Consider the following 10,987-nt stretch of genomic DNA (forward strand, 5'->3'; position numbering starts at 1 on the left):
CATCAATGATATGTTGAAGACTCCGGAGAAGATGTCGTAGCTTCTCCGCTCCGGGGAAGTACTGGACGACGAAGGGTACTCTGTCCACCGTGTCCTGTGTCTGCCTTCTGAGGAGATCGGTGCTGTTTTTCACTGTGGCGCATCGGAACTGCCGATCTATGAGTCGAGCACCATATCCTGTTCTTATGAGGGCATCTTTCAGGGTCTGGAGGTGTCTGTCACGATCCTCCTCATCTGAGCAAATCCTGTGTATATGGAGGGCTTGTCCATAGGGAATGGCTTCTTTAACATGTTTAGGGTGGAAACTGGAGAAGTGGAGCATTGTGAGATTGTCTGTGGGCTTGCGGTACAGTGAGGTGCTGAGGTGACCGTCCTTAATGGAGATGCATGTGTCCAAGAATGCAACTGATTCTGGGGAATAGTCCATACCCAGCCTTCAGGAGAACAGTGACCACAATACCACACAACCCTGCCACAGCAACCTCTGCAAGACATGCTGGATCATCGACATGGATACCATCATCACACGTGAGAATACCGTCCACCAGGTACATGGTAAATACTCTTGCAACTCGGCCAACATTGTCTACCTGATACGTTGCAAGAAAGGATGTCCCGAAGCATGGTACATTGGGGAGACCATGCAGACGCTACGACAATGGATGAATGAACATCGCTCGACAGTCACCAGGCAAGACTGTTCCCTTCCTGTTGGCGAACACTTCAGTGGTCACGGGCATTCAGCCTCTGACCTTCGGGTAAGCATTCTCCAAGGCGGCCTTCACGACACACGACAGCGCAGAGTCGCTGAACAGAGACTGATAGCCAAGTTCCGCACACATGAGGACGGTCTCAACAGGGATCTTGGGTTCATGTCGCACTATCTGTAACCCCCGTGACTTGCCTGGGTTTGCAAAACCTCACTTACTGTACTGTCAGGAGACAATACACATCTCTTTAAACTGTGATCAGTGCTCCTTCCACTCACATTATCAGCCACTTCAGGTCTTGAACAGCAGGTTAGGTGTAAGGATTCGCATTCTAATCAGTAATCTCTAAACTGTCTGTGCTTTATGTGCTCTGTCTGAGGCCAGAACTCTCCATTCACCTGACGAAGGGGCTAATCCGATAGCTTGTGAGTATATTATCAAATAAATAGGTTGGACTAAAACCTGGTGTTGTCAGACTTTTTACTGTGTTTACGCCAGTCCAACGCCGGCATACCCACATCATGACAAAAATTCAGAACAGCTTTAACTCAAGAACTGGATCATTTTCACTTCCCCTGGAAACTGTCATATAAATTGTGTTGGAGACGATGAATTTACAGCCCGTCTGGGGGTGAGGAATGGGGAAGAGCTTTGTAAAACCTTTCTTTAAGCAATCTCTTGGTGACAAATCCCAGACTTTGCAATAGCACTGAAATGGGCGATAATGAGTCAACATTTTACATCACTCCCAGTTTTTAGTTTCTTAAATTTATTTTGATGAGGCCCAAGATTCCCAAGCATCTGGTATATCACACATCATGACATCAGAACTATGCCTACCTATTTAAGGGCATAGTGAAAATTTTGACTGCTATTTACATGCTGGTTTGAATTCAAAAGAGAATTTTGGGAAGAGTACTGTGTTTAATTCTGTAGTACTAAACTTTGAAAATGATTTTCCCCTTCCCACATCCCTTCTCCCAGCTATCTCAACTCACTCCTGCCCACGCCCGATTCTGCTGCTTTTTAAAAGTATTCCTGGAATATTCTGTAGTTTGCATCAGCCTGCAGCATTACTTTATTATCTTTTGAATCAGGTGGGAAAATCTGTGTCAAACTCACTGCTGTCACAGCCATCTTTCCTTGCCTGATTTAATGGCATTCTGTGTAATTTCAGAGTGCTGGCGAAAACCACACAGCTAATTGGAGGGGCAGGGCCTAAATACGCCAGCACTCTGAGATGGGACACCTTCTTAAAGGGCGCCCCAATCCCAAAGTTAAATTTAAGAACCACACCTCCCTCCCCACAAATGGACATTAGGACCCCTCCTGCCCCCAGACTGTGCCCTCCCCACCATGGATATCCCTGGCGAATAAGAGAGTTAATCTCCAACCCTCACATGCAGAAGGGGATGACCCAACCTACACACACCCCTGCCCAATGAATAAGGGGAACACACCCCACACACCGCCCCAGCCAGTACCCCCTGGCATTGCTCCCTGTCAGTGCCTGCTACAGTGTCAATATTTCACACTGCACTGGTTTAAATATATTGCCCTCTACCTTAACCATTCTTTTACCCAGGTAAATGTATATCACAAAATAATTCCACATCCTCAGATCTTATTAAGGTGCATTATAGTCACTTCACACAATTATAGCTTGATTCTTACTCTTTCTTTCTTGCAGATTTTCTTTTTTCTTCATTGGCTTCATGGTTTGCATCTCGAAGCTTAACCTCGGGGTCAGTGAGACTTGCTGGGATGATGTCTAGTTCTAGATCCTTATTGTCCTAGGAATGAACACAAACTGAGAACTGCACCATCAAACATCACACTTCATTTCAACAGAAAGACACCAGAAACACTCATGTATAAGCATGACCTGCATGCCAAATATGTTGGGCAGATTGAAATATAGAAGGCTGCTTTACTTATTTACATATGTCACTATTTTCAGGACTTCTTTTCACAACCCATCTATTTCCTGCTGGAAGAAGTTGCAAGAAATTCCATTGGCAATCCAAACGTAATTGTGAAAATACATAAAGGAGGCAATTCAGTTTATCAGTAGAAACCCATGAGCTCCCTAGGCTTACTACAACTACCTAGGCATTAAGAAAATAAAGTCACACCAGATTGTAAAGAGGAAGAGTTTGTTTTTTCATAGAAATGGTCCATGATTAAACTTTTAAAGCTTTCAAGGCCTTGAAATGGATGTGGAGGAGATTTACCCGATAGATAACAGGGATGACGGGCTTTAGTTATGTGGAGAAACAGGAGAATTGGGATTGTGCAGAGACGGTTCGGGGGAAATTTAAGAGAAATGCTCAAAGTTACAAAAGGACAGAGTAAATAAGGCTAAATTGTTTCCAAGAGGTCAGTAACCAGAAAACTCAAATTTAAGATAACTTGTGAAAAAGCAGAAGAGGGATGAGAAGAATGGGAGGGATCTTCCGGCCATGTTCGCCCCAAATCCAGAAAATCCCTACTCAAGGTCAATGGATCTTTGCATGGTCCACCCCTCCCACCCACTACAATTTCTGCGGCAGGCGGGATGGTAAAATTCCAGTCTATGTTTTACATTGCAAGTTCTAATGACCTGGAATGCATTACCTGAAAAAATGTGAGATTATCCACTTTGGTAGAAATAATAGTAGGAGGGATTATTACTTAAAGGGCGAAAAGCTGCAGCATGCTACAGTACAGAGGGACCTGGGCATCCTTGTGCACAAATTGCAAAAACCCAGTCAGCAGATGATCAAAAAGACAAATGGAATGTTGGCCTTTATAGCGAGGGGGATAGAATATAAAAGCAAGGAGGTCTTGCTGCAACTGTACAGAGCACTGGTGAGGTCGCAACTGGAGTACTGTGTGCAGTTTTGGTCGCCACATTTGGAAAAGGATATATTGGCCTTGGCGGGAGTGCAGAGAAGGTTCACTAGGCTGAAACCGGAGATGAGGGGGTTAGCCTATGAGGAGAGATTGAATAGACTGGGTCTGTACCTGTTGGAGTTTAGAAGGCTGAGGGGGGATCTTATAAAGACATATAAGATAATGAAGGGCATCGATAGGGTAGAGGTAGAGAGACTCTTCCCGCTTAGAAAGGATAGCAGAACTAGAGGGCACAGCCTCAAAATAAGGGGGAGCAGTTTAGATCGGAGTTGAGGAGGAACTTCTTCACTCAAAGGGTGATGAGTCTCTGGAATTCTCTGCCCATTGTAGTGGTGGAGGCTACCTCACTGAATATATTTAAGTCATGGGTAGAAAGACTTCTGATAGACAAGGGAATTAAGGGTTATGGGGAGAAAGTGGGAAAGTGGAACTGATCCACTTCAGATCAGCCATGATCTTGTTGAATGGCGGGGCAGGCTCGAAGGGCTAGATGGCCTACTCCTGCTCCTATTTCTTATGTTCTTATGTTGCACACACACCTCTTAGGAGGGTTTCAAAATGGAACTGGATCTATAATTTGCCACTTGGCAATCACCCTTTTTTAAGGTAAGTTTATTAGTCACAAGTAGGCTTACATTAAAACCGCAATGAAGTTACTGTGAAAATCCCCTCGTCACCACATTCCAGTACCTGTTCATGTACACTGAGGGAGAATTTAGCATGGCCAATGCACTTAGCCAACATGTCATTTGCACTGTGGGAGGAAACTTGGAGGAAACCCATGCAGACATGGGGAGAATGTGCAGCCTCTACACTGTCAGTAACCCAAGCCGCGAGTCAAATTCAGGTCCCTGACACTGTAGAACAGCAGCATTAATTTCTGTGCCACCATGTTGTCCCTGTTCAAATATAGATGAGACATTGGACTGATGAGGCAGAAAAGTATTGTTAATATTGTTAACATGTTGTTAATTCACCTGTAAGAAGTATTCCTGTCATTGCAAATGAGATGCACAATTTGGGAATAAAAGCTTTTGTGTGCAATCCCTTTAAGTTTTGTGAGTGATCCCTTTAAGTTTTTTTGTACAGCTGCACAAATGCATTATTTATCCTGCTGCTGCCCGGCCATACATCTGTGCATCTTAATAGATACATTGTATGCAAGTTTGCATTTTGGACACAGTGCAACGTGGTTACAGCTGAACGCTCCATCACATTCAGAGATCGAGCAATTCTAACATTTGATGCCTCTCTGAGTTGGCTCCTCTGGGCACTGTCAAACTGTATGAATTGAGATGCTGTGGCAAATAGGCATCAGGTACTTGCTTTAGGAAGACACAGCAAAGTCCTGTGTGGTTCTCTGCAATAAGCTTTTGTTATCAACGTCAATTAACAATCAAACTGAATTGCTGTAAAAAGAGACGTTTTGAAGCTTTTCATCTGTACTCAATCATTCCGTGCTTGCAAAACTCAGACATGATTCTGCGACTGAACAACCTTTGCTAAATAATTCATAGTGTGTTAAGAATTACACTGACAATCAACTTAAAATTGTCAGAACTATCAGCAGGACACTTCACAAGAACACCGATACAAGGGGAAAACAACAATTTATACTTTATGAGAAAAGAATGCTAATTGATTGGCAAGTGGACTCTGATTAGGAATGGCACTGCCATAGAAAATGCACCAGTTGATGGTGACTGACAGATAACTGCCAAGCATTGTTTGAAATTTGAACTAGGCAGCTTGACCCTGACTAGTCAAAGCATTGCCTTGGGGAATGAATCTGTGCATGGCTGTCACTTATTTTGTTTAGCTGAAACAAACACAATGTGTAGATCAGTTCATTTTGTCTGCAAAGAATAGAACCCTGGGTATTAACACATGCAGTTTCTAGTACACGCAAATGCACCATGCTGCAAGCCCAACTAACAATCTTAACTTGGTTGTCAGAGTAACTCTTCTAATGCTGAGGATTATTTAGCAAATGTTGTACAACTGCAGGATCACATCTAATGTTGGACATTGTATTTTGTCTTTTGCTAAGATGGGCTGGTTGGGTATGACCTGTACCTTATCCATTGTGAACAACGGCTGGGATGTGCTGTTTAATACGATCCACCTGTTTTTGGGACGTATGGTCTACATACTTAGCATCGCACAGTTACTGAAATTCATATACCACATTGATCATTTTTGTTATAGGCAGAATTTCTTTTTGGATAGATGGGCCCTGAAAAGTGCCCAGTCTGACTCAGATTGCCCTAGAAGGGCAAGGTATCTCAAAAATTTAATGAACAGATGAAGCTAGCTGTTTCACATTGCTACTATGCAGCAGCAGCATGAGTGACATGCACCACTAATAGGACCCCACTTGGAGTACTGTGCGCAGTTCTGGTCGCCTCACTATAGGAAGGACGTGGAAGCTATTGAAAAGGTGCAGAGGAGATTTACAAGGATGTTGCCTGGATTGGGAGGCATGCCTTATGAAGATAGGTTGAGGGAGCTGGGACTCTTCTCCCTGGAGAGACGAAGGTTGAGTGGCGACCTGATAGAGGTTTATAAGATGTTGAGAGGAACAGATAGGGTGGATTCTCAGAGGCTATTTCCCTGGGCTGAAATGGTTGCTATGAGAGGACACAGATTTAAGGTGCAGGGAAGCAAGTACATAGGAGATGTTAGGGGTAAGTTTTTCACTCAGAGGGTGGTGAGTGAATGGAATCGGCTGCCGTCGGTGGTGGTAGAGGCGAACTCACTGGGGTCTTTTAAAAGACTTTTGGATGAGTAAATGGGATCTAATGGGATTGGGGGTTATAGATAGGTCTATGGCTTAGTAGGTATAGATGCGATCGGCGCAACTTGTGGGCCGAAGGGCCTGTTTGTGCTGTAGTGTTCTATGTTCGATGTTCTATCATGCCGAAAAGATGTCCCACCTATCACATCAATAAATGACATGGTACATGAATTTCAGTGCTAGTGTGATGCAAAACTGAAGATAATTTAGACTTATGTAGTTTGAAGTTAGCTGCATGAGTGCAAACCTTCTGCTAATTTGTGCCTCAGAGGTGTAGCATTATATCCATATTTGATCTGTTATCTTGGTAACAAAGCATTATGAATCTCAGGTAAAACCTACAATGACTGTAGGGACATAGCTAACATGTTACAAGCATTGGGAGGTTATGTTTATTGAAAAGGAATTCACATATTTTTATTGGATTCGGACAAAGGACTAATGTGGATTCAAGGAGTAGCAGGTTCAAATTTCATGTTTACTGTTAACTGGTTTTAAACAGAAACCTCTTTCGAGGAACACCATTCATTTTGGAGAAATGAGCCAATAAATGGGTTATTTCAAAAATATAGTCTAAAAATTAAATACATTTCACTTAAAACACACAGGACTATCAATTGAGACTTTGCTGAATGATTAGTAGATAAACTGGCTCAATTTTTGATGTTACATTCTTTGTTTAGAAAAATCTGAACTTTGGCTCAATATTTGGAATCTTGACATGCTTGCCTCCAAGAAAATACTTCAGTCCAGAATTTTTGCTTTCACCCGTTACGTGTTTGCACACCATAATTTTGCGAGCATTGTAGCGAAAGTTTACACATTCCCATACTCCCAGGATTCTGCTATTGAGAGTTGGAACTTAGCTAGGGGGACTTTAAATATTCATCTTCGCTATTCTGCTTTCTCTGGTCAGCTAGTGAATATGAATCTGATATTGTCATCCAATGGTTAAGACAGAAGGGTCCAAACCATTATTCATCAGAGTTTATTTATTGTACCACCTGTTTGGTGGCCTTGTGGGTAACATCCCTGCCTCTGAGCCAGTAGCTCCGAGTTCGAGTCCCACCCCAGACTTAATGGTCAAGGAAGTTGCGTTCATAACATGGGAAAGCAAGTTGTTTGGGTCAACCTGTAAATCCTGCCTAAAATGTCAATGGCTAGCAGTGAGTGTAAGAGAGACTCCTGGTCAGCCATGCTTGATGTGGAGTGGTGCCCCTCAAGCTAAAAGCCCCTGGCAACAGCTAGTAATTCCTGAAACAGATCGCTAGTTTATGGAAATAGTTGAAAGCCTGACTTACTGCACCACTAGCTGCGGGAAAAGAATTGGACCACCTGTTCACCCAAACTAAGTGTTCTTATTAATTTCACACAGTGCTTTTGAACGGGTCTAAGATATGATTATCCGAACATTAGTTGGTCTCAATATAACAGCCAAACAATCTAAATGCCCATTACCCAGTTACATTGTGCTGATACAATTAAGAATCTTGGCTGCTGCAGGCCAAGAGAATTTTCCCATTAAGAAAATCAAAATTTAATAACTCCTTTCAAATGTCATTTTCTGGCAATAAATAATGTCAGTGTTCAATATCATAATCAAGAAAAAATACCTTGGCTCTCTGAGATTCCTTTCTGCTGCTCCATTGTAAGTTTGCCAGAGGTATTGGTGAACAACTCATTGAGGCACATGGAACAAAGTGACAGGGGCTCAAAGTCCGAGAAAATCAGGATTATACCTGATTTTCAGGATCAACCAATTTGTTTATTGAAGCCTGGAGACAGATGAGCTTTCCACCAAATTTAAAACTTCTGGAATAATTGTAGACAGAATCCCAAAGATTGAGACCAGACGATCCTGCTTACCTCGGATGTGATTCCAAGGCCTTTTTCCAAAAATGATTTGTACTTTCCCATTCTCAGCGAGAAATCTCGATAGCGCTTATCCACTGCAGTGACCCATTTTTTAATCTCGCAGGCATGTGCGTGCCCCTTCTCCACAAAACTGTCAGCCAGCTGAATGATGAGCTTCACCTTTTCCTTGGTTTGCTAGATTGGAGCAGAAATATTGTTTGCATCAATTTCGATTCAATTGAGTTGCTAATTCCAGCTCCAATCTGATCCAATTTCAACTCTTCCTGTAGTTTGGAATACATGATTAGTTACTGTGTCTTGACCTTTACCTTGATTCTTCCAGGAATCCCACTTTGACAATCAAAGCAGCTAACTACTGCATGAGTGTACTGGTTCTGCTGACTGGTTTATTCACTGCAGTCAGTTTATTCACATCAAGATATCTCTTAAACATCTTAATGCCATTAAGGTTCTGTCCAAAAGGCTGTAAAGCAATATTTGGTCAACAACCAATATACACTTGTCAGTTTGATCTACTGAACAATTTTGATGAAACATTCTCTAACAGTGGATAGAAACATGCAGGATAGGATTCTGTGAGGGTAGCTAAGAGGATGGGGTGGGGTGGGGTGGGGTGGGGTCAGCAGGCTCATTCTGCTGGAGAGGCTAGCAGCACAGTGCTGAATGGGCCACTGTGCATGGGCCACTCTGTCAGTGGGGAGATCGGCGCGTACGCACTGGTCCCTTTATCACGGGCCTCTGAGTCGCTGGCCTCCCGGTGTTATCCCTGACTCCTCTCCCCTGATCGCTGGACTACTGGACTCATCCACCCTCTGCCAGCCCCGACCCCTAGCCCCAATCAACCTCCTCAATAGCCAGCCTGACACCCCCCCCATGGCCAGCCCTGAGCCCCCCACCACCCCTCCTCACCCCCACCTCCTCACCCCCCCCACACCTCCCCCACCCACCCCACCCCCCCCACCCCCAGCCCCCCCACCCCACCCCCCCACCTCACCTCCCCCACCCCCAGCCCCCCACCCCACCCCCCCACTGCACCTCCCCCACCTCACCCCCCCACTGCACCTCCCCCCCCCGCCCCCACCACCAATATGATGTGGAGATGCTGGCGTTGGACTGGGGTAAACACAGTAAGAAGTCTCAACACCAGGTTAAAGTCCAACCAGGAGTGCAGAGGAGGTTTACTTGGCTGATGCCGGAGTTGAGGGAGTTGAGCTATGAGGAGAGGCTGAATAAACTAGGCTTGTACTCGTTAGAGTTTAGAAGAATGAGGGGAGATCTCTGAGACGTATAAGATGATGAATGGGATGGATAGGATAGAGGTGGAGAGACTCTTCCCGCTCAGAAAGGACAGTAGGACTAGGGGGCACAGCCTCAAGATAAAGGGGGGGGCGGTTTAGAACGGAGTTGAGGAGGAACTTCTTCACTCAAAGGGTGGTGAATCTCTGGAATTCTCTGCCCGTTGAAGTGGTGGAGGCTGCCTCACTAAATATTTTTAAGACGCGGGTTGATGGGTTTTTGATAAGAGAGGGGATTAAGGGTTATGGGGAGAGGGCGGGAAAGTGGAACTGAGCCACGACAGATCAGCCATGATCTTATTGAATAGCGGGGCAGGCTCGAAGGGCCAGATGGCCTACTCCTGCTCCTATTTCTTATGTTCTTATGTTCTTATGTAAACCCACAAGCTTTCAGAAACGCTGTTCCTTCGTCAGGTGTGTGGAAAGTTCTGATCAGAGAAGGACATATAAAGGCACCCACAGTTTACTAAATACTGATTAGAATGCGTCTTTACAGCTAATCTGCTATTCAAGTCTTAAAGGTGCAAAAGGTGCAGACAATGTCCCCCCCGCAATAGCCAGTCCCAATTGCCCCCTCACTCCGTCCTCCACCAAACCTATTGCAGACTGGCAATGGGTCCTCCCAGCATTGATCACCTCCCTCCCCTCCAATAGCCCTGCCTCCCCAGTATGCCCTGTCTCCATGACAGTGCCTGGTACTTGATGGGCAGTGCCAGTGTGCCCATTGTGCAGTGTTAGGGTGCCAGGCTGCCACAGCCCAAGGGAGCCCTCCACACCCAAACTGCCAGGGAGACCCTCAGTGGCCTCTGCCCCATCAGTGGGATGAGGATGCCTGCTTCCCATTAGTGGGGAGCAGTTGTAAACCCCTCTGGTGGGAACTTCTCCCGACCGGGGAAGGGGGAATGGCGGGGTAAGTGGTGGACGGGAGTGGAGAGACACTAGCAGGGCCCAGAGAATACTGTCCCAGGCCTGCTCATCAAATGGAAATTGCTATTTCCATACTGTAATTAGCTCCATGCCAATTTCCAGTGCGACTTTGAGAGCTAGGTTTTGAGGAGTGTCTTAAAAGTGGAAAATGAGCTGGAGAGGGAGGGAGGTGCAGGGAGGAAATTCCAGAGACTGAGGTCCTGGCAATGGAAGAACATAAGAACATAAGAAATAGGAGCAGGAGTAGGCCATCTAGCCCTTCGAGCCTGCCCCGCCACTCAATAAGATCATGGCTGATCGGAAGTGGATCAGTTCCACTTTCCCGCTTTCTCCCCATAACCCTTAATTCCCTTGTCTATCAGAAACCTATCTACCTGTGACTTAATTATATTCAGCGAGGTAGCCTCCACCACTTCAACAGGCAGAGAATTCCAGAGATTCACCACCCTTTGAGTGAAGAAGTTCCTCCTCAACTCCGTTCTAAACCG

At 45.0% G+C, this 10,987-nt stretch overlaps 1 protein-coding gene across 3 annotated transcripts in view; it reads right to left on the bottom strand.

Moving 5' to 3' along the window:
• kalrna (kalirin RhoGEF kinase a) overlaps positions 1-10,987 on the bottom strand; it is a 754,589-nt gene that overhangs the window by 247,187 nt on the left and 496,415 nt on the right. For all 3 annotated transcript variants that reach the window (XM_080199056.1, XM_080199055.1, XM_080199058.1), the window contains exons 22-23: positions 8,269-8,451; positions 2,385-2,503 (exon numbers count right to left, since the gene is read on the bottom strand). In XM_080199056.1, coding sequence (XP_080055182.1) covers positions 2,385-2,503; positions 8,269-8,451 — 302 coding nt within the window. The remainder of the gene's footprint in view (positions 1-2,384; positions 2,504-8,268; positions 8,452-10,987) is intronic.

The sequence above is a fragment of the Carcharhinus amblyrhynchos genome, chromosome 11, assembly GCF_965287045.1.
Source record: "Carcharhinus amblyrhynchos chromosome 11, sCarAmb.v2.hapA, whole genome shotgun sequence".
NCBI classification, from domain to species: Eukaryota; Metazoa; Chordata; class Chondrichthyes; order Carcharhiniformes; family Carcharhinidae; genus Carcharhinus; species Carcharhinus amblyrhynchos.